This window comes from Rhamphochromis sp. 'chilingali' (assembly GCF_963969265.1).
Source record: "Rhamphochromis sp. 'chilingali' genome assembly, chromosome: 8".
NCBI lineage: Eukaryota > Metazoa > Chordata > Actinopteri > Cichliformes > Cichlidae > Rhamphochromis > Rhamphochromis sp. 'chilingali'.
In genome coordinates, this window is record NC_137935.1 from 28,257,843 (window position 1) to 28,285,657 (window position 27,815).

Sequence of the window (27,815 nt, forward strand, 5' to 3'; positions counted from 1 at the left end):
AGCGCGAGCACTGGATCGGCTGCTCTTTCGAAACAAAGCGACGGGTTTCTAATGAAGACAATTCAATTATTTTTGTAGGCATCCAGAGACAGTCGCTGAATCACTGAAGTCATCGGTAACATTAGCTTGTCATAAATATTAAGTATCAATCCGCTGGGTCGTGACCCCCCTCCTCCCCCCTTCAACAGACATATATGAAACAAGCATATGTGTAAAATTAATATGCCCCGCATAACTTTTTGTTATTACCCAACATCAATGAAAAAGCAATCGGTCCGTTTCATGAGTCGTTGTGCAAAGACAGTTTTAGTTGCTTTTTAGTTGTCATGGCAACATTTTTTGCGTCCAAAATGGCGTCTTTGCTTGGGGATAGACTGTTTGAAATTAGTGATCAGGGTCCGCCGCCTCAAAAGGATTTTTTTCAACTTGTCATTACCAAAAACGAGGTTATGTATTATTTATATAACAGACTTTCGAGGAGTAACTGTATAAAGCGTGCTTATAAAAACAATCCCTCTATTTGAGGCTAGCTTAATTTTCACGTTGTTATTTAGCTTTAAATATGGCTTTGCTACTATTTTCTAATATTTATGCTTAACAAATAACAAGCTAATAGCAATATGTTTTAGTAAAATCATTTGCCCTGTTCCAGTAGCATATCGGCATCTTGTAGCCACTACTTCAAGAGAGTCTCCTGGATTAAAGTCTTGAAGTCCCATCTTTGTTTTTCCCCTCTAAATTTAGGTAATACTAACCTCATGGAGGATTTCTTTGCGACTTGAATGCAGAGGTCTTCCCCCAAATCAGCAGAAGACATCTCATCAGGACTTCCAAAATGATAAAACTCTACAGTGTAAGTTTTCTTCATCGAAATCATCACTCCCACTTCCATGAAGTTCTTGATAATATTCTTTTCTAACCTATTTCTGAATCTTGTTTGGGTTTATAATTTGACATAGAAAGGGCTGTGTTTGTCGACTTATCATCTGCAGATGAAGTCGGTGCTGTTTTTGGGCAAAGGATCCTGGATTACACAGCAGCACTGTGCCAAGGAAAGTTTGATTACCTGGAGCGTTTACCTGATGACATCATGCTCCGAATCATGTACTGCCTCGAGCTGAAAGACACGGCACTGCTGGCACAGACGTCACGCAGATTCAAAACGGTGAGGACAACGGTAAAGTACTGGATTTGTTCGATGATACAGAAATAATGCTTTAGTGTCTATTGTTTTTTTCTTGTGTTCAAATTCATTTGTGTTCACGTGTATGTTGTGCTGTGCTCTAACCGGATTGTACCAGCTCTTCAGCTCTGAGAAGTTTTGGGAGCAGACTGTGAGGAACTGCGCTGGGTTTAACAGGGACATTGAGGACATAGCCAGTGCCATGGGCTGGAAGAGCACCTTTCTAACTTTTTTCCACAACAGTGATGATAAAAAACAGCAGTAAAATATATATTCAAAAACAAACCCTTTTATTATTGTTGCAAAACAAGTAAAATCACACTGGCTCATTAGCAAACTAAAAAAGACTTCAGTAATGAATGAGGGCTTTTGTGTGTGTGTGTGTGTGTGTGTGTGTGTGTGTGTGTGTGTGTGTGTGTGTGTGTGTGTGTGTGTGTGTGTAAAAATGTTGTGAATATTCTCCAAAGTAAGTCACTACTTTTGCATTACAAAGGAAACTCTTGCTTGCAAGTTTTGTTTTGTTTCAAAGAGTGTGCGTTGTGTAAGATTCCTTGTAAATGACATTAAATTGGCACTTCATGTCTGGATGACAACCTGGTGAAATTAAAATGTAAACAAACTTACAGAAAAATACATAAGCAACTGAAGTCCTGCTGACATCATGTCATACTTCCTGTTTACATTTGCTGGTGAACTGCTGGCTGCGCCCTCTGCTGAAAGCCCTCAACCGGCCTCCGCTGTCTTTGCATACACAAGGCAGCCTGGCTTTCTGTGGGATCACTGAAGCAGCCAGCAGAGGGAGCAATGTCACAATAAAAACGTCAAAATGAGTCAGATGACAGGAGGAGGAGGAGGAGGAGGAGGAGGAGGGAAATCAAGTATGTAAAGGTAACGTGTGCAAAACAAGTGCTGTAGTTCTGGTTACCATATCAAGGCCTAAAAGACTCCAACTTACTTATTCTGGATTAAAAGCTTGTACATATACGTGTGTAAGGACATCTGACACAGCAGTCCTACCTACCTCTCCTGAAACCTGTACCAGCAAGCTACAGTAACATAAGACAAAGGTATGCACTGTTTTTCTCTGTTTACAGGTACTTTAGAATCAGAGCTGGCATGTTATAGTAAATTTTAAAAGAATAACATAATACAGTCCTACTGTCATGTAAGAATGCCAAAAAAAGAAACAAAACCTAAGTAAGCCCTTGTGTTATAACAAAAAGTAGAACACGTGTTAAACTGCAGGTAGTTTAACATAAATGACCGCGCCTTCCTGCAATATCAAATATTTCTGTGGCCAAATGATAGCTGTGTGCTGGAGTGATCTGACATGACAGCATACAGCCCTGAATGGTGGGTACCATGACCTATTATTAGCCCCTGACACCGCCTTCTCAGCTGAGTCTGGTCTAGGAAAAATATTCATTACGTAACAATAAAGAATCTGTCTCCCAGACCCACTTCCCAAATACCACAGCAACAGCTAGGCCTCACTCTGAGGCACAGAGACATCAGCCACATCCATTTGATTACTGACTTGGTGTAGGGCTGTGTGGGTTTTTTCATGCTTATCCATTTACTGCACACATTCACAACACCACCCCTCCTTCTCAGTTCCTCTTTGTGGGTCAGTGATGCAGCGGGAGTGACGCAGCAGTAGCAGCAGCCTCCAGAAGGCAACTTCGCACAGCAGGAACCGGGAACCTCTGCCAGAGCCATAGTCCACAGACGGCAGTGACGAAGGGAAAGTGGTAATGACCTGATCCGGGCTAGAGGAAGAATGGGAGCTGGGTAGTCGCTCTCCTCCTTCTAAACAAACACCAGAGAGGCTTCCACAGCGAAGGGACAGGCCCGGCAAGACCTTCCACACAAACGTTTTGGTAGGCATCTCAAAGTACGAGTGCTTGTTGCAGCAGCAACATAAGTTGTCCAAGGGATGAATGTCTTTGTATGCTAAAGAGTGTGAATGCTTTGAGAATGAGAATGAGGCCTACTCAGCCTTCTGCTGCAGTCTTTTCCTCTCAGCCTTTTCCCCGAAGAGCGTCCCTGCAGGCCGCAGCTGAGCTCACTGAGCATCAGAGGCGAAGAGGCCTGTTAACTTTGTCCTATGGTTTTAAACACATCCTAGCTGTAATGTCAGGGTTATGTTTACAAAATACCAATATGAGCACAGAACTTCCAGTTAGGACAGTTATTTTCTTTCTTATAATTTGCAGGCCTCTTTAAGCTTTAGCTTGAGACCTAACCTCGTAAATCCCAAAGCAATTGTGCCAAGCAATAAATTAAAAAAAAAAACCCTAATAAGGGTATCTAGGCTGTTCATACAGATGAGTTATTATTTAGGTTAAAACAATAAGAAGACCACAAAATGGGCTTTTTCTCATAAATAAGAAATGATTCGTTTTTCCAGCATCAGAATCTGCTGTCAGGTTTTACGGAGGAGAAAACCTGAAATTAGACACAAACTACTAATATATACTGAAACCAGGGTTTTAATTTGACGTCTAATATCTCTTTGCTGTGAATTCGAGAACCACACAGGCGCTAACTAAAACAACAGGTGGCTGCTATGATTGGACAGAGATGTCATACCAGGAAGGAAAATATAAATACATATATGTATATATGTCTTGACAGTTCAAGGCAATCGTGATCAAAAATTATCTGTTTGATGTACCGCCCACTTTGTGACATGCAAATCTCGATAAGCTTATTTAAAAAAGCTTATAAACTTGTCTGACCAGTAAGAAATTGATGCTGTTCTTCCTCTTTTCAATATCTTGCAGTCTATAAATATTAATTAAATGCAGCTTACTGAAAAAGAGCTCTTAATGGTTTCTGCACACAGTGGAATCACACGTGTCTATTGAAAAAGATGGTGGCAAACAATAACCTAAATGGTCTACATGGATTAGGTTTAATTTGTTATAAAGCAATAAATGTCTAGCCATTCTAATCTCCATCTTTTTATCATCAAGTTATTTCTTACTCTCAGTATGGGGACTTACTGATACACTACAGTGATGCAAAAAATGCCTTCATGGTAGCGATGATTACTCCAGTTTTAGCACGTTATGGGCCGGATTAAACGCTCCTAGCTTTCTTAGTCCAGAAGAAGGCTTAAGTAGTGGTGAGAGTCTAAAAACAAATGTATTAAACCACCTTCCCTCCCAGAAATGATGCCAAATGAAAGTGAAATCATTTTTACCGCTTTTTCATTACACTCTGGTGCTTTCCAAGAGCAGCCTCCGCAAACCGTTAACTTTATTTCATTTTCATTTTTTGTACACGTGTTTTTGTGACCACCTTATTCTGTTTAAAGGTTACTTTGACATGTAGTAGTTTTACTGTACGGTGTAAGGCACAGACAATCAAAGCAAAACAAGGTTACTGTGTAGACTTATTTAAATGCAGATTTAAATGCATCCATGCACACAAATTAACTTCTTCCCACCAAAGCAGGGTTCTCTCATTCACATGCGTGAGAGCGAGTAGATAAGAACTTCTCACAGAATGGGCGGATAGTTTGACGCTGCATGATGAAGGTCAAACGAACCTGTAGGCTGACTCTGCTGAGAGTCAGACCAGAGAATACAAAGTAAACTTTACAGTAACACACGCTGTAATTATGGCGTTTTCACCACAAAGCATTGTTCAAAAGCCTTAAAGGATCAGTCTGATCCAAGCATGAACTAAAGTGTCCAACCAATACCACTATCATTTAGGGTTTTTTTTTTCCTTTTGGTGTCAGGCAGTTTGTGTCTTCATATACATAAACTTTACTTTCTTTGCTTTACAAAGGTTAAAAGAAAACATCATCATTCCGCTGTCACTCTCAAACTGACTGCTTTTCTAATTTTTACTCTGAATCAAACAACTAATCCACGTTTTAATGTTTGCTGCTACAGTAAAAATATGTTTAATCTGTCTTTTTGTTGCTTTACACTGTAAGTTCACACAAGCAGATATGTAGATGATGATATTTGAAAAGAAAACTGAACAGCGATGAGCGGAGGGCTGCGTGCCACGCCACCCAGAAATGGTGGCTATTGTGTGCATTCATCAAACCAAATTAATGTCATACAGCAAACACAAAAAAGGGGGCAGCAGTCACGGCTGTTAAGATTTTAAAGTTCGGTCTTTTAAGTGTGGAAAGCACAAACACTTAATGAAGAAAACATTCCCCCCTTCAGGGCGATGAGTAAGTGCATGCATGGTGATACAGCACCTGCCTCATTTCTGTCTTTTGAACTAAATAGTGCCATAAAAATGAAAGCTTTGATGCTTGCTGTTTGTTAAAGTGGATCTCAGTCAGGATGAGGAGGGCACAGTCATATGACTCCACTCTCAGCCACGTAAATAAAACAGTGCTTCCGTCCTTAGAGGCTAGTGAGAAGCTCACAGAGCCATGTCGTGTTTAGCTTCCTCCCCTCCCCCTCCTCGTCTGCATTGCTGACGCATCTGCTGCCAGTGCATCAATCAGCAGCTTCTATGTAGGTATAAGCAGAGTCTCCGCTGAAAGCGGGACTCTCTCTTAGCTTTGCATCCGGTTTGCATGCTCGATGCAACTGTGAGAAAAAGCATTGATGAACATCTGTCCGCTGACTAACAAAGCTACACAAATAGGACAGTGCCATCTTCTCTTAGCTTGTGCATTACCTAACCACAGTGACTGCGTAAGCACAGACGAAAACCTTTGGTGTAATGTATTGCTGCACTGGCAAAGACAGACATAGTGTAGCGTCATGCATTTAAGGTGCATGCTCTTTCTAAGTGGGCTGGAGATGATTTTATGTCATGCATTTTTGGTCAACATCGAGCTGCATCGAGATCCCGCTGGTGCGGTGCTGGGGAGATTTAATAGATCGTCTGCTGTACAGCAGAGGAACCCTTCACTCTATGCTGCTAATAGCAATGCAGCTCAGCGTTTTCTCTGGCGGTGCATTCGAGTACAGAGCTGGTGTGTGATGTAGCACCCTGCATCTCTCCGCTCTCCCTACAACCCTCTGCCATGCTTAATAAAAGTTGCCGCTTCCTGCTCAGTGGCTCCAGAACGAAAGCTTCAGTTGCCCAGCCAGCACAAAAGCAGACCAATAGTCCGATTTAGCTACACGCTGCTTAAACCGTGAGTTATTCCTATAGCTTGTAGCAGGACAGAAGAGGGACAGCCAGAGGAGGGCAGGGCAGATCTAGCCCAGGACTTGGGCTGCATGGATAGAGGCGAAGGACGTTGGAGCCGGAGTCATCTTCATACAGAGAGGGAGGGAGAGGAAGAAAGACGTCAGAAAAAGCTCTGCTTCTGACAACACCACTGTTCAGCGACCATCATAGAAAAAGAAAACTACTTTCGCCTTGGTCTCACGAAACTGTTTTTCATGTATAGTTTGGTATACACGGGGCTGTAGAAAAGGGATACTGCATGACACTGCTTCCTGTTCGCCCTGCATCACTTTCTCTGATTTACTAAGGTATGTTTTGCATGATTTTTTAACCGTTTTTCTTTCTCTTTTTTTGTTTGGGGTTTTTAATTTTTATTTGCGGAAGTTCGCTTCGCACAGATGAGTGAAGTGTCTTTTGCTTTGATATTTCGCTCTTTGATTGACAATGCTGTCTGTATGCTGTACTGTCATTTCTTGGTTTGTGGTTTAGTGTGTGGGGACTTTTTCATTACAGATGTAACAAAAATAATTTCACTTTGTCTTTGAAGGTAAACTAAAGTTGGGGTGTGGCAAATTCATAAGCCCTGATGAGAAATTCTAATTTCCGCTCAGCATGTGGTGGGAATAAATCCGAGAAAACTCATACAAAATGTGGAAAAAATGAATGCGGTGAAGTAGAATAACGATGCAGAGGAAAGGATGAAACGCTTCTGATGAAGCACAAAGTACGAAATTAAAACAAATGCGTGGCACATCACTTGCGCTAGGTGAGAAAGTCCTTTTTTTTTTGCTGCAGACAAAGACACACAGACCAATACACAGACACAAAGTACATTCAAGCCGAGACAAAGGCAAACCTCGATTGCTCTGCAGACTGCTGCGCGGTGCAGGTTCTCAGAGAGGGCAGCTTGTTTGTGGGAGAGAGAGGGGACCGAATACTCGGACGGCTAATACAGTCACTTGCCATCCAGCTGAATCCCAATAAGAGCTGCGCCATAGCATGTTGCCATGACAACAGAGGCCTGTCTGAGAAAGACGGCAGCAGGGTGGCTGTGTTTCATCAGTCTGGGATGCTTTAAAGACTGGCGGCCATATTTGTTGCACGAGAATTCAAAAACAAAACAAAACGTAAACAAAAAATACCTTCGGTGATAAATCACCTGCAGTCCCGGGAGTAAAGAATACCGGTCGTTCACAACAGCAGGCTGCCAAATGGTGCGCACCACTGGCAGACATTAACAAAACGTGACACAATATCAGATATCAAACTGAACTGTGAATTTAAAACAGAGCTAACCGATAAAGATGGCTGGCGTGTAGATAAAAACATATTAAACTCCTAAAAAAAAAGGATCTAATGCTAATTTGTACAATCATCACTGCGCGACTTTCAATGCAGCCACAAAGATGAAAATAGCATCAATGTAAAGTGGTGACCTCTGAGCTTGACTTGCAAAAGGCGTGATGATTCAGCACTTGCAAGTGTAAGCTGAGTGTGCTTTAGCAGATACAGTCAGCGCACTGTGTAACACATGCTAAATGCCTCAGTAACGACTCATCCCTGACTCTATATGAGTAGGCCACAGTTAACCCGTCATCCTCTTTCAAAGTCAGAATTAACTTCATCTAGGGTTTGCAGATTGCAGATCGCGTTAAGTCATTATCAGAATCAAATTAATCCATAAACGCTGGATTGGCAGCGTTCAAAAATACCAGTCTGTACAATCAAGGCCGCCATTAGCTCCAGTATGCGGAAACTGAAAGGCATTTCCTCAAGAGTAACTACTGCATTACTGTTATCAATGCATTATCAATTTTATATACTAACACATGCAATAAATAAGCTTTTCATAGCATTGTTTATGTTAGTTGCCCTTAAACGAGGTATTGATGAATAGTTGGGAATTAAAAGCAACCTTTGGTGCCTGCACAACAAACTGAAAAACAAAATGGGAGCATATGACTCATAACTCTATGGGTAACATTCATATATTAACTTTAAAACCAAAGCAAAACAAACCAAAAACAACAGGCAGTCATGATGACTGTACAACTGGTCTTTGTGTTGTGCACCGCTGTGGCATCACACTGACTGGATTACCATTCAATTTATTCATCATTAATTACAACTAAAAACAAAAAGGGCCGACTGTTTGAGAATGCCAGGTGCACCAGCTGTCAACCATTAGGTCATTATAGATTCAGGATTTTTTTTAACTGCAGCCATTCCGCCAAATTTTTAAGCCGGTCTCTTTGGTTTTAGCTCATATTTAAACGCAGCCTTTGAATAAAAATGCTCGCTCGCAGTACTTCTATGCGGTTGCGTGACACACTCCCACCAGAGCACTTTCTAGTACAAACTATAAGCCACAAAGCAGCTCCTCTGCAGCCTTTGCTGTAGTAGCTTACAGTTGTCACTTAAAGCTCAAATTTCCATTCCTTGAAGTAATTACTCACACCCTCCCTATTGCTGCACCGTCTAATGATTTACAGCCTGAAATAACAAAGTGCATTAACAGTTACGTGTGCCCGACATAAAAAGGGAGATTAACTTTTAAAAATGTGAGATTAAAGAGCTCTTCTACAGACGAGAAGCACATCTGGGATTAAGCAGAAGTGATTTCAGAGAGCAACACAGTCTTAAGACAATTCAGCCACAGTTTATAGGTCTGATATTTCAATGAGCCTACAGTTTGCATTAAAGTCATTGTGTAAGCCATTTTTGAATTGTTAGAAAATTACATTTTATGCAAAATGCAAGTGAAAATATAGTTTCTTGAGTCAGAAGTGTTCACCAGCTTGTTGACATTAGAGCTCATGTGCCAGGACATTACTGCCATCTAGTGTTAAATCACACAAAGAGCTTGATAGCTTCAAATAATACATGTACACACTTCACTCCTGAGTCTTCTTTTGGAATTCAGATTCTCTGTTTCGCAAAACTCTAATGTGATTATTTCTCGTCCTATGTTTAGATGACTGTGGTGTCTCCATGCCCTCACAACCTGATGGATAACGCTCACCCTCAAACTGTGCTTAGCAAGCTTAATGAACAGCGTTTACAGGGCCTCTTCTGTGATGTTACCATTGTGGTGGAGGATGTAAAGTTTCGGGCCCACAAGAACATACTGGCAGCCTGCAGTGGGTACTTCAGGAACGCTCTGACGACTTCTGAGCCATGGAACTCCAGCCAAGTGCTGGAGCTGATGGACCTTAAGTCTGAAGTGTTTGCCTGTATCCTCAACTTCATATACTGCTCGAAGGTGACATCATCTGATGCAGAGGACACCAAGGGTGTCGTAGCAGCTGGAAGAAGACTCGGAATTGCTTTTTTGGAGAAGCTCGCAGAACAAGAGAGACAGGATGAATGTGTTAAACCAGCAGATTCTTGCACTGCCCCGGTGTCTGAAAAAATAAAGAAAGCACCTCTTGGGCTTGAGGAGGTAGACAGCAGCAGAGGACCACGCATCACCAATGCCTTCTCAATCACTGAAGTGTGTCCTGGAAACAATCCTTTCACCCCTCTGGATCAAGCAAACAGAGAGAGGCAGTCACCCGACTTGGGTCAGCTCCCATCAAGTTGTTCTACAACATCCTGCTTCAGCGGGAACAATGAGACTACCCACGCCCTCTCCGAGCACTCATATGCAGTATGCAAATCCACTGAAGGCAAAGATAGCAGTCAGTGTGACAGCAAGAAGGTCTGTAAGCCAGCTGTACCACAGCCAAAGCAACTCATTTACAGGAATATAGGACCGCTTAAAAAGCGGCACAAGCTGAGAAGCATTTTGGGTAAAAGCATGCTTCCGACACCAGCCGAACCAGAAACCGACAAACCAAATACAGTGACCCCCACATTTACTGACGGTGCTACTGCAACACCTGCCACAGTTATGACCCCGCCTCCGCTTTTTTCTGAGGCAGAAAAAAGCATAGACACAGGGCCACCTATGGCCACAGACACAGCTCCAATGGAGCTGGGTCCGCCAACACTTTCCCCTCAGACAGAGGACAGCATATCAATCTATGGCTGTGAGCACTGTCCGGAGATATTCACAAATAAAGCTCTTCTCACCATTCACTCAGAGGTACATAAAAAGCGTTTTGTTAGTCATTTGTTTTGCAAGTTTTGCCACAGGAAGTTTATACACCTCAAACGTCTGCGCAACCATGAGCAGGTCTGTCCTAAGGCTTTGAGAGGCCCACCTAAACTAGATGCCAGGGATAGCTCAACCAAAGAGGTGGATCACCATTCCGATGACGGATCAGAAATGGAAACCAACATATCCCAGCCTCCTCCCACCGACCTACCAAGCCCTCACACCCCAGAGCCCCTTCAAGTGGACCAATCAGAGCCTCCACACGATGAGAAGCCAATGAAGATATATGGTGGTCAGAGGAGATATAGCTGTAGTGTGTGTAAACGGGTTTACGTCACCCTATCCAGTCTAAAGCGGCATGAGAATGTACATTCCTGGCAGAGGGCCTACCCCTGTCATTACTGTAACAAAGTATTTGCCCTGGCAGAGTATCGCACTAAGCATGAAATCTGGCACACAGGTGAACGCCGCTACCAGTGCATTTTCTGCCTGGAGACATTCATGACATACTATATCCTGAAGAACCATCAGAAGTCCTTTCATGGCATTGATCCCAGTCTGTCTGTTAAGAAAAAGTCTGCAAACGGTGGGCTAAAATCCAACATTTATCCTCTCAAACTCTACAGGCTTCTACCCATGAAGTTTAGAAAAAGACAATACAAGACGTACAGTCACACGTATTCAGAGAGAGCTGAAGGAGGTGATCAGTCTGCAACAGACAGTAACTCTGTTATCCCTCAAATTGAAGAAAATGGTCTCAACAGCCACTCTGACACTGCTTCATTCCCTCTGACGTTCATGGCAACGACAAAGATGATTTCACCTGTCATGCCTCGCATCAGCTTTGACAAGCCATGTGACCAGGATGGCGACCAAAATCTAAACAGTGAGGTGGAAATTCGAGGGGCCACAAGAAAAGAGGCAGAAAACAGAGGTCCACCCTTCTTTAGCTATGACGGTTCCTTTTCTGTGCAACCCCATGCAGAATCTCCTGCAGGTTACAAAGATAATCCATCTCCGTTAATTAACTCAGAGCACATGAGTCATAATATGCCCTTCTTAAAGTCCTTGAACACTGTTAAAAAGCTAGGTGAGCTGTCAGCTTCTGCCAAAAGAGTCGAGGACATGACCAAGGAGATCCTTCAATCGCACACAGAGAATTTGTTGTGTGATAAAACATTGGGGGCAAAAACAGAAACATACATCGCTAAACCAGCATGCCCAGGTCCATCTTTTGACAGCGATGCCATGCCGCTGTGTCAGATAACAGTCAAAATTGGCAACGAAGCCATTATCCGACGCCAAATCAAAGGATCGAAACTATTTCCCAGGAAAAAAAGGAGAATTCGAGAACTGAGTGTGGAGCAGAGCCCAAGCCAGTGCCCTCTAACAAGGGAAGACTCAGAGAGTCCCAGGCTCCGCTTCAGACCAGAAGTTGCTGCCACCAGAGAGCCAGAGGCATGCGATGACCCGTCTGATTGCGAGGGAGCAGATAAGCTCTGGCGCCCCTACTATTCCTATAAAGCTAAAAAGAAAAGGAAGAAGCTCAGATATAAGCACAGAAAAGCCATGTTTCACCATTTTTCTGAAACATCAGTAGATAGAACTGCTGCTAGCGAGGCCCACCTGGAAAGAAGCAGTTGGCTGAGAGAAGAGAGCGTGTCGGTGAGCAGCACGAGGGTGAAGCACAGCGTTGGCAAGAACTGCAGCCCAAGGGCCACGTACAACTGTGAGATCTGTGACAGCTCTTTTATCACGGAGACCGGTCTGAGGGCTCATGTCATTGGCTCTCACCCCTGTTTCTGTCGAACCTGCGGTAAACAAGGCCCCCCCAGTGAGGCGCCCGCCGGCCGCGATTACATCTGCAGCAGCTGTATGGAAAATGGCTCCTGCTTCGATAACACACCCCAGAGCCCCAACCGAGAGAAAAGGTACCGCTGCTCCTTCTGTCCCCAGCGCTTTCTCTACCTCGCCACGAAGAGAAGCCACGAGAAAAAACACAAGGAAGCGAACGAGGAGGGCTACACTTTTGACGACTTCGCACCGTGTTCGAAATACTCTGCACACCAGAGCGAAGCCAACAGACAGGCAACCGTCAAAACAGAGGACAGTGACAATCACGGGGCGACGAACATAAAACATGAAAGAGTGGAAGGGGAACATTTTTCCATTGATGAGAATCAGCCTAAAACTGAGGAGAAAACTGACTTAACGACTCTCCATCAAGATGTGTCATATTCCAGCATTAAAAGCCCGTTATCACCTTGCACTGACCCACTGTTTTCCCTTGCAGCCTCAAAGCTGAAACACAAAATACCAAAAAAGAGGTTAAACACACAGCATTCAAGTCACCTGGTTTCAAAAAGGCAAGCGTGCGACAGAGACAGTGACAGCAACACGGACGCTGTGACGGGACCAAGAACGAACAGTCACAGTGAACTCTTTAGAAGAAATGACTCTGATTCTAGAGGTGCCCACATTTCCATGCACAAGCCAGAGAAATGGGTGTGCAAAGAGGAGCCGTTTTTTTAAAGGTCCATGAGGACTGCAACCAGCTACAGGGAAGATTAAGGAGAAAAGAAAAAAAAAAGCAATTTGGTTAGGGAACATAGGATTTGCAATGTTGTATTTGCAGCTTAGAGTGTTTGAAGGGACAGCAAACAGTAAACATGATGATCTAATTATCCATGTAATCTCTTCCCTCCTAAACCAGACTCAGTAAGCTTTTGTTCAAGTTTTTTTTTTGTTTCTTGCATAATATAGGACCTCTTGACACAGACTGTATTTTGTCCATTGTCTATGCATGTAAGGTAGACTCAGTGACATGACAGAAAGCTCATGGAAACAAAATAAATAAATACAACTACTGGTGATATTTCTTCAAAACGATGTGCAATATCAAAGCAGAGAGACAAAGTGTTGGAAAATATGTAAAATCCGTCTAGTCTTCACTTTTCTAAGCCTGGAGAAAACCATATGAATTTTCTGACTGTCACCTTTCTGAATCTCCCTGTCAGCTAGCTGGACATGGCGAGTTGCACTTTATAGGTAGACTATGCTAATTTGTTCATTTAATACTTTGGATAAGTCGATTTCAATTTGAAGCACCACTGATGTAATTTCAATTTTTGAATTAACTCATTGCACCACTGAGATTAAACTTAATACTTTTGTGTGTTTAATATGTATAAAACATGTAAAATTATTTAAATAAATACTGTTGGATATTCTAAACTGTTACATCCTGTCCTGCTTTGGCCAAAACTATAATAAAGGCTTCACCATTGTTTCATAGCATAATCTACGCCTAAATGCTAAAACTTGGTGAAACTAATTATAACTGAGGAGCTAGAAAAACATAGTGTTTAAGTGTGGTGGATGTTTTTAGGCAGAAGGATTTAAGCAGGCTTATTGGTGCAAAGCCTTCTTCCATCAAGCCACGAGATGGTTGTGCACTCCTCATGGGTCCTCGGGGACCTGCACACCATCTGAAAAGTTAATTCCCTGTTTTCTTCCACACAAACTGCATCTGTTTTTAAGAGTTTAGGCTCAAGACACAATTTCCAGATGTGTAAAAGAAATTCCTTTCTTCATTTTCAGGTATAAGGCACTGTTGAACACACCAATAGTAACATTGAGGCAGCCTGTCCTGCCGTAAACTTTAATGAGGGAAAAGCAGCAAATCGTGATGGCAGCGATGTGACTCCAGATCAGATTTTTCTTTTCATTTTTAAATATGTAAGTATTGCTGCATACGGCTTTGGAAATAGACCGGATTTTACTCATGCAGGGTCAAATTATAACATCATATTATATAAGAGCATAACTAAATATTGTGGAGTTATGTGTCCTGAATAGGGATTACAAACGTAAGTTAGAAGTATTTACATTTATAAATTAAGATGGAAGAAAGACAAAGTATGTGAGCTACCTTCAGCTGCTCCCTTGTTCACAAGGGGTCGCTACAGCTGGTAGCTCAGCATGTTTGATTTGGCAATTTGTTTTATTTTTTTCTTACACCGGATGCCCTTCCTGGCAGAACCCCACAGGGACTTGTGTCTCCCCTCGGGACAGAACCAGGGATCTGCCTAGCAAATGTGTAAACCACTATACTATGAAAGGAAAGAAAGAAAGATTATATCTAGGAATAGCTCCAGTGTTCAGGTGAAGAGGGCTCACTATATTGCCCAAAAGCTACACTGAGTACTGTGGTCATTAAAATAAATATGAGCTAAATCTAGTATATCTAAATATGATCATTAGTAATCTTATATATTTTCTGTTTGAGTATCATACATCACAAAGGCATTTTTTATGTTATTTGGAGACAGAAAATTTACATACATGGCCACTCCTGAATTATTATATTAAAAAATACACAAAGTATTTTACTTTGAATCTTAATCTCCTGTGCAGCTGGGAAACTACTGCCACACCCCTCTGAGGTGAACTCCATGTGCAAAATTAACAAAGGAAAACACTTGGGTTCCGATGTTATAATAACTGTATATGTGTAGTGAGCATATGCAGCATGTGCTGTTTAGAAACCGCATACCTGACAGCTTTTCAGGCTCCATGCTACTACCATCTGACGATGACACCCAACCAAAAAAGCTACACCACCTTGAAAGGGGAAGAGAATAAAACGACAAAAAAAACAAACAGCTGTGAAATGCACACTGAACTGTGTATCTTACAGTATCTTGTAATCCACACAGAAGATAATAAAACCAGAGTGTATAATATTACATTTTTTTCATCTACCTGTTTTGCTGAAAATAAATAAATGCAAACCAGGTATGACACACCGACAAACTCGAATAAATATTTGCTCAGTAACACACTCATAAAGCAGCTGTGACGTTCGCGGACATTTTTATGTTTTGGTGCAATCATTTAGTGTGCAGCTTTCCTCTGGTTAATGCTTTAGAAATAAAGTGTTTTAGTCAGTGTGTGGCCCCGAGAAATGAGTTTTTATCCGGGGCAGAGGTAGCTAACTCATTCATACCCGGTGACACCTTTATCTGTCTGAAATCTAAAAGCGTGCATAAAGCGTACAGGGTTAACTTAAAGCGCTGGCGTCCGAGATTAGCCAAGCTAAGCTAAGCTAGTGCCACAAGTCAAACTATTATCGTGTTATCCGAAAGCGTTATGGTTGCATAATGAATGACACCAAACACTCACAGAGAGAGAGGGGGACCTTAAATTCCTTTTAAAACTCCTACTAATCACACTGCTGCGCCAGCCAAAGGAAGCTCGACTTTAGAGGAAGCTCCAAACATTTCAAGGCTGGAGCGTGTGCGGGACTTGACGTGACGCTATAGTGGGACTGGCTTTTTCTCCACTCTGCCTGCATTCATAAACGGATATGATAAACCAGCTCTGAATGCACCGGAGCAGCGACAAAAGTCAGCTCTGACCATGGCGGAAGACGACGACGCTAAGATACGGATTTTACAGAGCCTGCGGGGTAAAATATGTAAGTGAACCGACGTTTTGAGAGTCTCGCACAGTGTGAGGGGGGGAAGGAGGTCGAGAGCTGTGAGACGGAGACCGGGAGGGGTGCGGTGTGCTATCAACAGTCGACTGAGTGAAGGCAGAGACAGGCGAGCTGGTTCGTCTGCTGGCTGGTGCCTAACGTCAAGCTAGCCTAGCATGCTAGTAGAGGCTACTAGCTTGTTGTGAATGCATTCATTCATCGCGCAGAGCCTCGCCGCCACCATTTAATACCCCCGAGCCTATTTTGAAACTGTGACTCTTATTTTTATTCGTATTATTTTTTTTGGCAGCTTGAAGCCAAGTTAAATCAGCGTCGGGCTAGCTACTACCACCAGCCTCTTCAGTCAGTCGTCACCAAGCTAGGAGCCCATTCAGCTATTCTCACTGCGGGCATCTACCAGTCAGGCAACTCTAATGCTAAATATTAGACGGCAATAACGTTATTTCCAGCTACAGCACAGACTTTAAACGCACATCGGATTGAAAGGCAGCAAAGCAGTGGCTGCTCAACCCTTTAAAGTTTCACGTTAGTTGCTCATTTTTAGCCGGACACCAACCTTAACTTAACTGGGAACCACTAACTTATTTTTGCTAATAAATCCAGTATTGTTTATTGGCGTTAAAATAAAAAATAAACCGGTTTCTTGAAGCCATTTCTGCGGTTTGAAATGCATGTGGAGGCTATCGTCATAAAAAAGATTATCGTGTCATCAAGTGCCACTAAATTACTGATTGAAAAACAGATGCTTGTTCCTTAAAAAATAAATAAAAATAACATCGTAGTTACTTAAATGCCACAATCATCCCGTTTTTGTCAAACGTCCAAACTGGAAATCCCGACTTTAAAGTAAAATACCTCAGCAGAGCCTCGGTGTCCTCTCCTCGCGGGTCAGCTCCTGTGTGGGGGTATCTGCCTGATGGATTTATCGTTTTGTTTTCTACGGCTTCTCTCTACGAGCGTTTTAACCACCTTTTTTTAATGTTTTAAACGTTACACGAGTAGATTCCTTCATTGCAAGTTTTTGGTTTTAGATAACAGGGTACTGCATATGGCGCAGTAGATTTGCTTATTTTCAGTGTTAATACCCATTCATTAGCCTTCATCCGCTTCCCCACCATCCTGTCTCCGTCTTCAGGTTTCGGTTTGTGTGTGGCACTGCTTCTATTAATCACATGAAATTTAACCGACTGGTTAAATGAATGCATTTGTATTTAATGAGAGCAATATTTATTACTGCTGTATTACTGAAATTATATCGTGTGTTCATTCTTTTTAATAGCCACTCGTGATACGTTTTCAGTTTCCAAATTGATAGTAGGCACTCATGAGTAATGGGTGAAATGGTGTGTATTTACTGTAAGACGAGTATAGGCCAGCTACCATGTAATGCTTGTATTGCTAGGAACACAATAGGAAGACAAATGTCAGTTTCACTACTATGAATTAATGAAAAAACAGTAAGCAGAACAAAATAGAGGAACTATCATGGCATGTAACTCACTTTGCAGTCTTGCGAAACTCCATTCTTCCTCGTTCACACTTTGTCCTTTTTCCTTTAGCCTACTTCAGTGGAGGTGGCATTGTGTGAAGATGTGTTTATTGTGACAAAAAAATTTCCAGTGTACTTTCATCTGTGTCCTTGTTTGATTCTCATATTAAAGGTCCTAGGGCTTACGCACCCTTTAGGTCGTGGTTTCTTTCCACAGGGAGACGCACTTCTGTTGTAGTGAAAATGCTATGAAAGGGCAAAGATGGATCAAGTGATGCCTTATGTGTTTGTCTTTTTTTTTCTTCTTTTGCATATGTGCTTCTGTGCCCTACTCCCACCACGACATCCTGGTCCAAGTTTAGTGACAGCTTGACCCTTTTCACTGGCCATTCCTAAGATTAGACACAAACCGCTATTAATAACTTGTTAAAAAGCTGATCTCACTGGCAGCTTTTCTTAATTAGGTCCCTACCTGGGCTTAGGGTACCGGTCAGCAGCTAGAGGGCTAATTTAGACCATCATGACCCCTCTAATCCAGTAAATGGCCTAAATATGTTACATTGTGAAGTTATTTATAGTGCTGTATTTTTGGTAACAATTAGCTGTACTGGAAATCAGCTTTACCCTATGTGGCGCAGCTTTTGTGAATTGTTTAGATATGTTGTACTAAAACTCCATGATATGTAATCTGAGCCTGCCTGCAATGATATGGAAGTAGTGTGTTACAAAGGTGTTTGTCATTTGTGAATCAGCGCTGTGCTGTCACCATTGGTTCTGCTGAGGAAGTCGATGTTTCATGTTTTTAACCACATTTGAGCATCAAGTCTACTTCAGCTACATCCGCTCTGCAGCCTACCCTGGCAACTGGCAGGAGTCTGTGTCCCCCGAATGAACAGGGGATGATGAACATCAAAGCAGAATTTTAAAAGTGTGCTGAAAACGACTGCAATCATAAATCTTCTATTAATTTAGGATTCCTGTGTGCTAAGTCGAGCAAATCAAATCACTTTAATGTAAACATAACGATTTTTTTGCTTGTTAGTAGAAGTAGCTGCAAAATTAAAAGCTTATTATTAATTATCAGACTGAAGATGTATTATTTAGAGGTCCAAACCTTAAGCTTAATTATATTAGCACATACATGGACTTATCACTAAAATTCTGATATACAATTGTAAACCAAAAGAGCTACAGAGGTGAAGAAATATTACTGATATTGCTACTTGTGTTGAAGACAGCTTTTTTAAAAATTTATTTATTTTTAAAAAAAATATTTTTGCTATAATGCTAGGATGCTAATGATGTTCTGTTTGCTGCAGGTGAAGCTAAAAACCTGGGTTCTGTCTCGGGTCCAAATCGACAAAGGGATCTCTGTACTTTTTGCACCATAAGTCTGGATCAAGAGGAGGTGTTCCGCACTAAGGTGTTTGACAAGAGCGTCTGGTAAGCAGGATAATCTTGTACTAATATGCTGATTACAGCTGCAAATCCCAATGCCTTTTTGTCTTCTCTGTTTCAGTTAGGGTTGCAGTTTGGCACCTGTTACTGTGCTATCATATTGTGATTAGGTTAAACATTACTTGTATTAGTTTCATAAATATTAGTTACACATGTAGGCTTCAGTTAAATGCAACTACATAATCATTATGGCTGCGTGAACGCCGAGGTGGGAGACGGCTAAACATTAAGTTGACTAGATGCAGCTAAAGGAACTTAGGAGACTTTTTCTGATAGACTGTGCAGATTTTTTGTCTTTGCACTGATGTAGAGTACAGATTAGCTTTTTTTTTTTTCTAGTCCACGGTGTCATTAAATCATTATAGATATTTATTAAACCTTTATTAATATAAACGTAGAATTGAAAGAGATCACAGTAGCTGCATCACAGATTTTGTGGAAGGCCAATAAAAATATGTGAAATGGTAGATGTGAAAGGTGTGAAAAATCTATTCTTACTCACACACATTGATAGACTTGTCACCTATAAAAGAAAGTTATGTTTCCTGATCATTGCAACACTTCAAAATGTCAACTTTTTCTTGAGAAAACAATGCCTTTCTTTTACAAGTAATGCTGGCTATTCAAGAAATCCAAACATTATCTGTTTCGGGTTTAGTATTTTAGTTTTGGTGTTTCCGCCTCACTGTAAACATTTTAACGTAGAAAAAAAATCTTTCTTTGGTTCATTATGTGCAGTATAAAAATCCTTTCCATCAAATAAAAAAAGCTCTTCTCCAGCTGCTGTGTATCATTAGATATTGAATACGTCCTGGTTGACTTTTCATCTTTTTCAGTCTGGTAAATGTCTTTGTTTTAAGTCAGTGTTTTACACCAGGATATTTGTCCTTAAAATGATTATTAAGATAATATTTAGACTTATGTTTTGGAGCCAATTTTAATTATTCAGCTATGCTGTCTTGAATTTATTGGTGAGTAAGAGCCACGTGTACAAATACTAGGCATTTATTTGTGGGGTAAAAGTTTAGACTGCTTACTTTGCATGTCTAGAGTCATTAAGAACATTACATTTGGCTGCTGTTACTTGTGTTTTCATATTTTAAGTTTTTCTTTTTTTTGTTTGTTTTAAAAAATAATTTCATAAAATAAAAAATCTCCTTTTGATCAGATTTTATATGGACAGAGTCATACTGTCTTTCATGGATGAAATGCAGTCTTTCGAATACTTAGAAGCTGTTGAAACATGACTCAGAGCTGTGTGTGTGTGTTCGGTTCCCTTTGAGCTGGGAAATGTTGTGTGATTCTGAGTGAAATGAGACATTATGCCATAGTTACATGTTCACAGCCAGTTCAGAGAAAGGTGTGGATATTATGAAACCTTTAAGGGTTTTTTTCTATATTGCTGCACATTTAACTTTAAACATAGTCCTGCCCTCTTTAGGCATTTCATAACTGTTCTTTTTTTTTTTTCCTCTTTGTCCTGGTTTTTTAGTGCAGTTCAACAACAGTTTTAGAGGCTTTTTCCTCTGTCACTCTCAGCAGCACAAGTCCACTATTTATCGCATCTTAATCTATATGGGTATGCGCTCTGTTTGACTCATGCCTGGTGTGTATGTGCTCCAGCCTTCGGGTTTTAATAACTATGATTGCTCCCTTTTGTGGTCAATTGGCTTTCTCACTTTACTTGGAAACTAGGATGACAGCAGAGACAAGTGGGTGTATGGGTGGGTTACGGTAAATAGTTCTCTGATGTTAAAGAAGATATGTGGGTGTAAATTGGATTGGCTGGCCAAGCCCAAGGTGGAAGTGTTGAGAAAGATTACATCATTCAAGATGCATTAATGGACTGTGTGGCATTTGCATGTTCTCCCTGTGTGTGCCTGGCTTTTCTTGGTACTCCGGCTTCCTCCCACAGTCCAATTTTGAAAGTGGCTAAAGTGACTGAGAATGTAAGCCCATGCTAGCCCTATGAAAGACTGGCAACGTGTCCATTGTGTATCCTGCGTCTAAGTCCTATGACAGCTGGTATGGGTAGGTGAAAAGATTCCTACTTTATAGAGGCGGACAGATTAAAGAGCTACACATTAATAAATATTGATACATATGTGATTGTTTACAAGTCTTATTTTCAGTTTCTTTTTTTAATGAGGAAATATCATTGTAAATTTAATTTATTAAGTCATAAATACACCAACAAGCTCTACACACACTTTCGAGAGCTACTTATTTACAATGTGTTTATAATTGGCCTATCTATACCTAAAGCAAGTGTATATCTACTGAATACACTAAATACACTTTGACCTGCTCCCCTCAGGCAGGAGGCTCCGGTCCATTCGCACCAGAACCTCTCGCCATAAGAACAGTTTCTTCCCCTCTGCTGTTGAACACATGAACAATAACCGTATGACTGTTCCCACCACTAACACATGACCCTACGCTGTGTTCACTGCATCATTCCATGTTTGGCACTGATCACCACCTGCACCCATGTATATATCTATCTACTTAGCACTTTTAATTCTTATTCTCATTTTTATTTTCATGTCTATTTAAGCTTAATTTATAACAGTATTTATAACAGTATGTTTGCACTGAAGCACCGCAGCAATTTCCTAATGTTGTAAACCCGCTCAACATTTGGCAATAAAACCCATTCTGATTCTGATTCTGAAATGCCGGCTGTCAATTAGTGCGCTATTACGTTTTTTTTGTTTTTTTTCTCAAGCATTGTCGGCTTCAATCTCAGTAAATCTAAAAGAGAAGGACTGCATTTTTTTACTTGAACATGTGGACAGTTTATCTAGCCAAGTACTGTTCAGTCTGTTTAGGGACAGGTGGGCAGGCAGCACATATTAAGGTAGTGTTTAACCTACAGTCTGCTAGCTGTTTGGCTCAAAGTCTTGGTCACGAGGCAGCTGAGTGGCAGAGATATTCTGACCTTCTCTCCATCCCCCAGTTTCTAAGGGGCAGTCAATCCTGTGGTGAATAAGGCATTTGACTGTAAGAGTGAATATGTTGTCTGTGTGATATCCCAGCAGTGTGCTACAAAGCTCTACAGGGTGTACTTGGCATTTTGTAATTGGATGACTATTGCAGAACACAGTATTGTGCAGAGGTCCGGAGCCACCCTTCATTTCTTTATATTTTGCTAGGAAAATAGGAAATGGGTGCAGCGTTTTACTGAAATGTGCAAACATGCATTGAAATACAATAAGGCAAAAAAATTGTTTGTACAATTCTAACAAGCTTGAAAGTCAATCTTTGGTATGACCACCTTTATTTTTCAACTCTCTTAGGCAGCTTTCTTATAATTTAAGTAGTCTTCAGGAATAGTTTTCCAGGCTTCCTGAAGGACATTCAAAGCTCTTCTTTGGATATTGGCTGACTTGCTCTGTTCTGTCAAGATGATCCCACTTTGCTCTTTGGAGACAATCCATGACTGATAGTGTCCCACTGTGTGTTTTTTTCTGTCCAGGTATGCTATTACTGCATTGCCAGGGCGTTTGGGATCATTGTCACGATGAAAAATAAAACTGGTGCCAATGAGATGCTTTCTATATGATATTGAATGGTGGTTTACATTTGATGGAACTTTTCTAAGTTAATAATTCCATCAATTTTGACATGGTCCCTTCCTAATTCTTAAAGACATGGATTTCAGATGCTGGTCGTCTGTTCTAGATGTTGTTTTTTTGTTTTTGTTTTGTTTAAGGCGTGCCACTTCTTCTTTTGTCTTCCACTTGTTGAGATTCCTCAAATTTTTTTCAACATCATAACAAGATGTGCTAAATTTTCAGCTAATAGCTCTGTGGGAATCACCTTTTTGATTCAAAAATACTTTTTAAGTTAAACTGTGTTGTCTTTTAGTATTTTTCTGTAGACGCAACTAAAGAAATGAGAACAAATTATTTGTTTTGTAACGGACTGCCAGTAACAGAGTGCCTAAAGATACAATTTAAAACTGGTTTGTTCAAGTTGTCTGTTATGTGTAGACACAACACTGGTTCATTCCTTGAGTTAGGTGCCTTTTTATATAAGTCGTGAGTAGGTTATGATTCATAGGTCAGTGTTAAGTAGGTTTATAAACATAAAAACATTCCTCTGAAAGTCATCAGGAAGGAGGACTAGACTGAAAATTTGTGAAAAAGCAGCTAATGTCCAAAGAAAAGCTCTGAAACATCGTCAGAGAACCTGGAAAATTAATTCTCAAGACCATTAAAAAAAAATAAAAATATTTGAGAAAGTCTGGCAGCTTGGAAACAGAAATTTAAAAGAAATGAGGGCTGGCTCAAGACTTTTGCACAGTACTGCATTTCTCTGGTTGCAGCATTGGGCATACATGCAGAATTGTATCTAAATGTAACATTGTAACAATGTAACATGACAATGTAACACATTGTTCTGTGATCTCAGCTATTCACATTTTTGCATTTTAGCTCTTTGCATTTTACTCTTATAGCTTACTTGTCACAGTTTTTGCATTTAATTTTTAAAATGTAATTTATGGAAGACACAGGAATATAATGCAAGAGGGAAAAAATACATAGATTTTGATTTTTCTTAATAAAGTTACACTGTATGTTCAGGAAATCAGAAGAAAACTGGTAAAAGTGACAGATTTAAACCTACAAGATATCAAGAACATTCCCCTCAGTCACGATGAGTCATAAGGGCACCCTGTGTCGTCCACCTTCTGCTCAACCAGTTCATTTCCCAGTATTTTAACAAATTCTGGCGGTGTTTATGACAGTCATGTGATATTATTATTACGCTTATGTCCTGTTACAATGTTACATGTACTCAATAATTGCCCATTATTAAAATTACTACTTAACATGGAAAAATAACCCCAACCATGTTTCCACGGCACACACATGCACACTTGCTAGATAAAGAGATTTATTCTGTAGAGGGATAAACTTAATAATCACCACATCTACATTGTTGGTGAGTAAAATACAATATTAATAACTAGGAATGCACCAATTTGCCGTTTTTATTTTATTTTTCACTCCATGATTGTATGAAGTATGAATCAAATACAGTATAAAAATCAATAAAGCTGCAATTTTTAGACTGTACGTGACAAATGGATGCAAGTAAAAACTGTTTTTTACATTATTAACCAACCTATTGGTGCCCATTTAATAAAAGCTCAGCATAAAAGTCTCTACTGCTTTTTTTTTTTTCTTCTGTCATTCATGGTGACAGTATTTATTTTTTTTCTTTATCTCATCCTCTGTTCTATTTTAGCGTCCCCCTCCCCACAACCACCGAGCAGATGAGCGATATATAAAATGATGCTGATGCAATGATAATGTGCAATAAAAGCTTTAAAACCAACTTAACAAACAGGAAATGGAAGAAAGGGAAAGTCGTCAACTGTAGTTGACTGCTGTTTGTCAATAAATCATAAGTAAAACATAAGCTACTACAGCAGTTAGCAGATTTGAAATTGTTCCAAAGTGCTGACTCGTTATTTTTATGTCCATTCATGCCGCTAACTCTTTGTCGATCAAAGTATACCCTCTGGGTTTACTAATGCATTGCCACTGATGTGTGACGTAGTAAACATTAACAATACCCAGAAGTCAATAGATCAGCCTGTTGTCACATTTACCAGTGCAGCTGTGCAAGTCAGCTTTGGTCCTATAGCAACTATCAGGTTTTGAATGTTTGGTCTTGTTTTAATGTGGAACATTTCTGCGTTCACAGTGATATCAAAGTTGTCTTTAGTTATTTTGAGTTGACACCCATAATGGCAAGAATTGCATAAGTGAGAGATTTTTAGACTGAAAAGTGAAACACAAACAGTTTCAGCCATAGAAAAAAGAAAATGCATCCCCTTTAAATTCTTAGATTTTGCATATCAGGGCATAATAAAAAATAATCTGGTGCTTGGCAGGTCTTCAAATTGGGTAAATGCAACCTAAAGTCAACTAGAAAACATGACCTGTTACACAAACGGATACCTAACAAAACCTAAGCTAAAATGCAGAAACGGTGTGAGTGGGAAAAACACTAAGTACACTCTATGATTCAGTAGCTTCTAGAACCACTTTTAGCAGTACGTTGAAGTCATCATTTTCTGTATGACTTTATCTGTCTTACAGAAAACGATTGCACCCTCTCTTTACGCTGTTGCTTCAGTTCATTGAGGTTTGTGGGCATTCGTTTATGCACAGCTCTGTTTCATCCGGGTTGAGGTCTGGACTCTGCCTGGGCCATTGCAACACCTCGATTCTTTTCTTTTTCAGCATTTCTACTGCGCATCTGCTGCTGTGCTTGGATCATTGTCCTGTTGCACAACCCAGTTTCACGACATTATTTCATCTGGGATTAATCAAGAAGTTTGAATCAGAATCAACCAAGCTCTCGCTGTCTGATGGTCTCACATTTGACTCTGGAATACTTTAGTATACAGAGGAGTTCATGGTTGACCCAGTGACCTGTAGCTGTAAAACAAGCTGCAATCATTAGCCCTCCTCCACCATGCTTGACAGTTGCTGTGAGGTGTTAACGCTGATATGCTGTGTTTTCACCATGCGTGCCAATGTAGTTTTGCAAACCTTGCCACCATCTTCTCGTCTTTCCAATGAAAATCTTTCCAAATAAGCTATACTTGTTCATTCTTTTTCCAAATTGTACTGTCACAAACTGTAGCATTTGTCCTGTTGCCTAAGAACTGTAGAGTCTGACATGTAGCTCTTTGGTTTTTTGCAGTCTGTGAGCATCGCACAGTCTGTTCTTAAGGTTAATTTGCCCAAATGTCCACTCCTAGGAAGACTGGCAACTGCCTTTTATGGTTTCCACAGTGAGAAATGATCTTTTAAATGGCAGAATGATGGTCTTGTAACCCTTCCCAGATTGTGGAAGAGAAGTAACAGTTGCTTTGAGACAGTTGCTGATGTCTCTCATTCTTGGCATTGTGTATACACACACCTGAATGTTCAAGTACGTCTGCTTACATAGAGGTGCTCACACTTGCTGATGATCATTTAATCAAGTGCATTTGATTAACTGATCATCAGGCTGCTACTTGCATAGAAACAGTACTTAATTTTATTTATTTGTTACAAAATACTTCTGCGTTTTGTAATTCCTGTCAAATAAATATTGAAATGGTGCATTGCAGGTCAGTTTACCTCACAGTAGAACCTTTGACCACTGACTATACTCATTCTCGCTTGTTCCCTTTTCTACCAAAAGAGAGATAACCTTGTTAGCTAATTTAGACCTCTCCCTTTTACAGCCCTTTCTACGGAGAGGACTTCTACTTTGAGATCCCACGCCCATTTCAGTGTTTATCCTTCTATGTTTATGCCAAGAGTGTTTTCCAAAGGGACCTACCTGTTGGTGAGTAACATTTAAGAGGACAAGCAAGTATATTTTCTCATCTCGATGAATGTGTTGATTTTTAACGTGTGTGTGTGGGTTTGTGTTGCTTTCTCTTTTAGGCAAGGTGTCCATCCGGAAGGATGACCTATGTAAATACAGTGGGAAGGAGAACTGGTTTAGCCTTCAAACAGTAGATCCTAATTCAGAAGTCCAGGTAATTTCTAGGAAAGCTGATGACTCACAAATGTAAAAATTTGACCCTGCTGTATTTGACCCTTGCCCCTTTTTTTTTTTTTTTTTTTTTTACTGCAAGGTTACTCGTACTGCATAAAGTTCCACTCGCTTGGTCATCAGCACAGCACAGTTAATGATGATAGTCTTTTACAGCTCACAGTACCCCAACATAGCGAGCAGGAAATCTGCTCGCACGTAGTCAGAAATTTGCATGCAGATAAGATCATTTCCATGTCAAAATAAGGCTTAATAACCTTACAAACTCAACTCTTCTCACTAACATCCGGACTGTCACCATCCAAAGAACACACTGTCCGAGTCTTTTTGCATGGAAATAGAAAAGCAATACGCAAGTGTCCAGTTTATTAGTGGCAGACTCTTAATGTCATCGCACGATGGCAGCTGAAAAAAGGCAATGTTTGTGGCACAGAAGTAAAGACATTTGTCTAACTGCACATTTAACCTGTTTAATAGACAGCAAGAAGCTTTTTAACCAACACCACCAGAAAAATATAATTGCTTCCATAACTGATACTATTTCCCCCCCACTTGTTTTGTTCTAGCCATCTTCATGATTTAGACTAAAAGTCTTAAAATTTGTATTTGAAATGTAAGCACACTTTGAAAAGAGTAATTTCAAGTCTTCTCCTGCACATTTATATGATGTATAATTAAGAATGCATGCACACGAGGAGAAAGCTGTTGCTAAAAATGATCCTGGGCTAAAATACTTGATCGACTTATCAGGTGTTTTCGGTCCATCGTCTTACATTTTTTGTTTTCCAGCATTTTATTTTTATCATTTTTTTTTTTTCATGAGTGCAGTTCTAGTTTCTGTCACATATAGGGCATATATGTGGGCTGCTCTGTTTCAACTGTACATCACTATCTTTGATCAGATAGTTTTTGTGGCGTGCTTGTATTGGGTGAAACTATAGCACACTACCACTTCTGTGCTGCTGCAGCTAACATGTTGACTCTAGCTGCCATTAGCCCACGCCAAGACTATTCTGGGTATGTGCCGCTACACTGATTCACTCACAAGTAGACACTTTCAACAGCAAAGTTACATCAGTGAGCGATGGAGGTGTTGTTTCAGTACCTCTCTGGTTTGATTTGCAGCCAAACAGGGGGGCTGTGTGAACACCCTGCGAGCAGTATTAATTTTAGGTAACCTGCTCAGTTAATAGGGGTCACGGCTGGAACGTGAGCGTTAATTTGGTGAGGATGCTGGTTCATTTGGACGTATATTGGCTTAAAGGCCTGTGCTGCATGAGAAAGGAGTACTTGCCATCTCAGCCAAGTGCTGAATTGCAGAGACGGAGTGCAAGTGTGGGGGCGTTTTGTTTAG

At 40.6% G+C, this 27,815-nt stretch overlaps 3 protein-coding genes across 4 annotated transcripts in view; all 3 read left to right on the plus strand.

Moving 5' to 3' along the window:
• Positions 1-350: 350 nt before the first annotated feature.
• Positions 351-1,459, plus strand: fbxo36a (F-box protein 36a; the record flags this gene model as incomplete). 2 transcript variants are annotated; one of them, XM_080888690.1, is made up of 4 exons in its annotated part: positions 351-446; positions 745-853; positions 993-1,177; positions 1,302-1,459. In XM_080888690.1, the coding sequence occupies 4 exons, from the start codon at positions 351-353 to the stop codon at positions 1,446-1,448; spliced, it is 537 nt and encodes a 178-aa protein (XP_080744816.1). In that variant the 3' UTR covers positions 1,449-1,459. The 2 variants fall into 2 exon arrangements, with proteins under 2 accessions (XP_080744816.1, XP_080744817.1); XM_080888691.1 differs by having other exon boundaries at positions 993-1,165.
• A 4,027-nt stretch (positions 1,460-5,486) lies between these two features.
• On the plus strand, positions 5,487-14,991 carry zbtb38 (zinc finger and BTB domain containing 38). The gene is given in 5 exon segments (XM_080888692.1): positions 5,487-5,597; positions 5,599-5,620; positions 5,623-5,680; positions 9,318-9,328; positions 9,330-14,991. Coding segments are annotated over 5 exon segments (3,834 nt in total). The 5' UTR covers positions 5,487-5,499; the 3' UTR covers positions 12,975-14,991.
• Positions 14,992-15,377: 386 nt separating this feature from the next.
• rasa2 (RAS p21 protein activator 2) overlaps positions 15,378-27,815 on the plus strand; it is a 30,452-nt gene continuing 18,014 nt past the window's right edge. The window contains exons 1-4 of the mRNA XM_080888689.1: positions 15,378-15,921; positions 18,751-18,874; positions 26,145-26,248; positions 26,350-26,444. Of these exons, the coding sequence (XP_080744815.1) occupies positions 15,864-15,921; positions 18,751-18,874; positions 26,145-26,248; positions 26,350-26,444 (381 nt within the window). The 5' untranslated portion in view covers positions 15,378-15,863. The remainder of the gene's footprint in view (positions 15,922-18,750; positions 18,875-26,144; positions 26,249-26,349; positions 26,445-27,815) is intronic.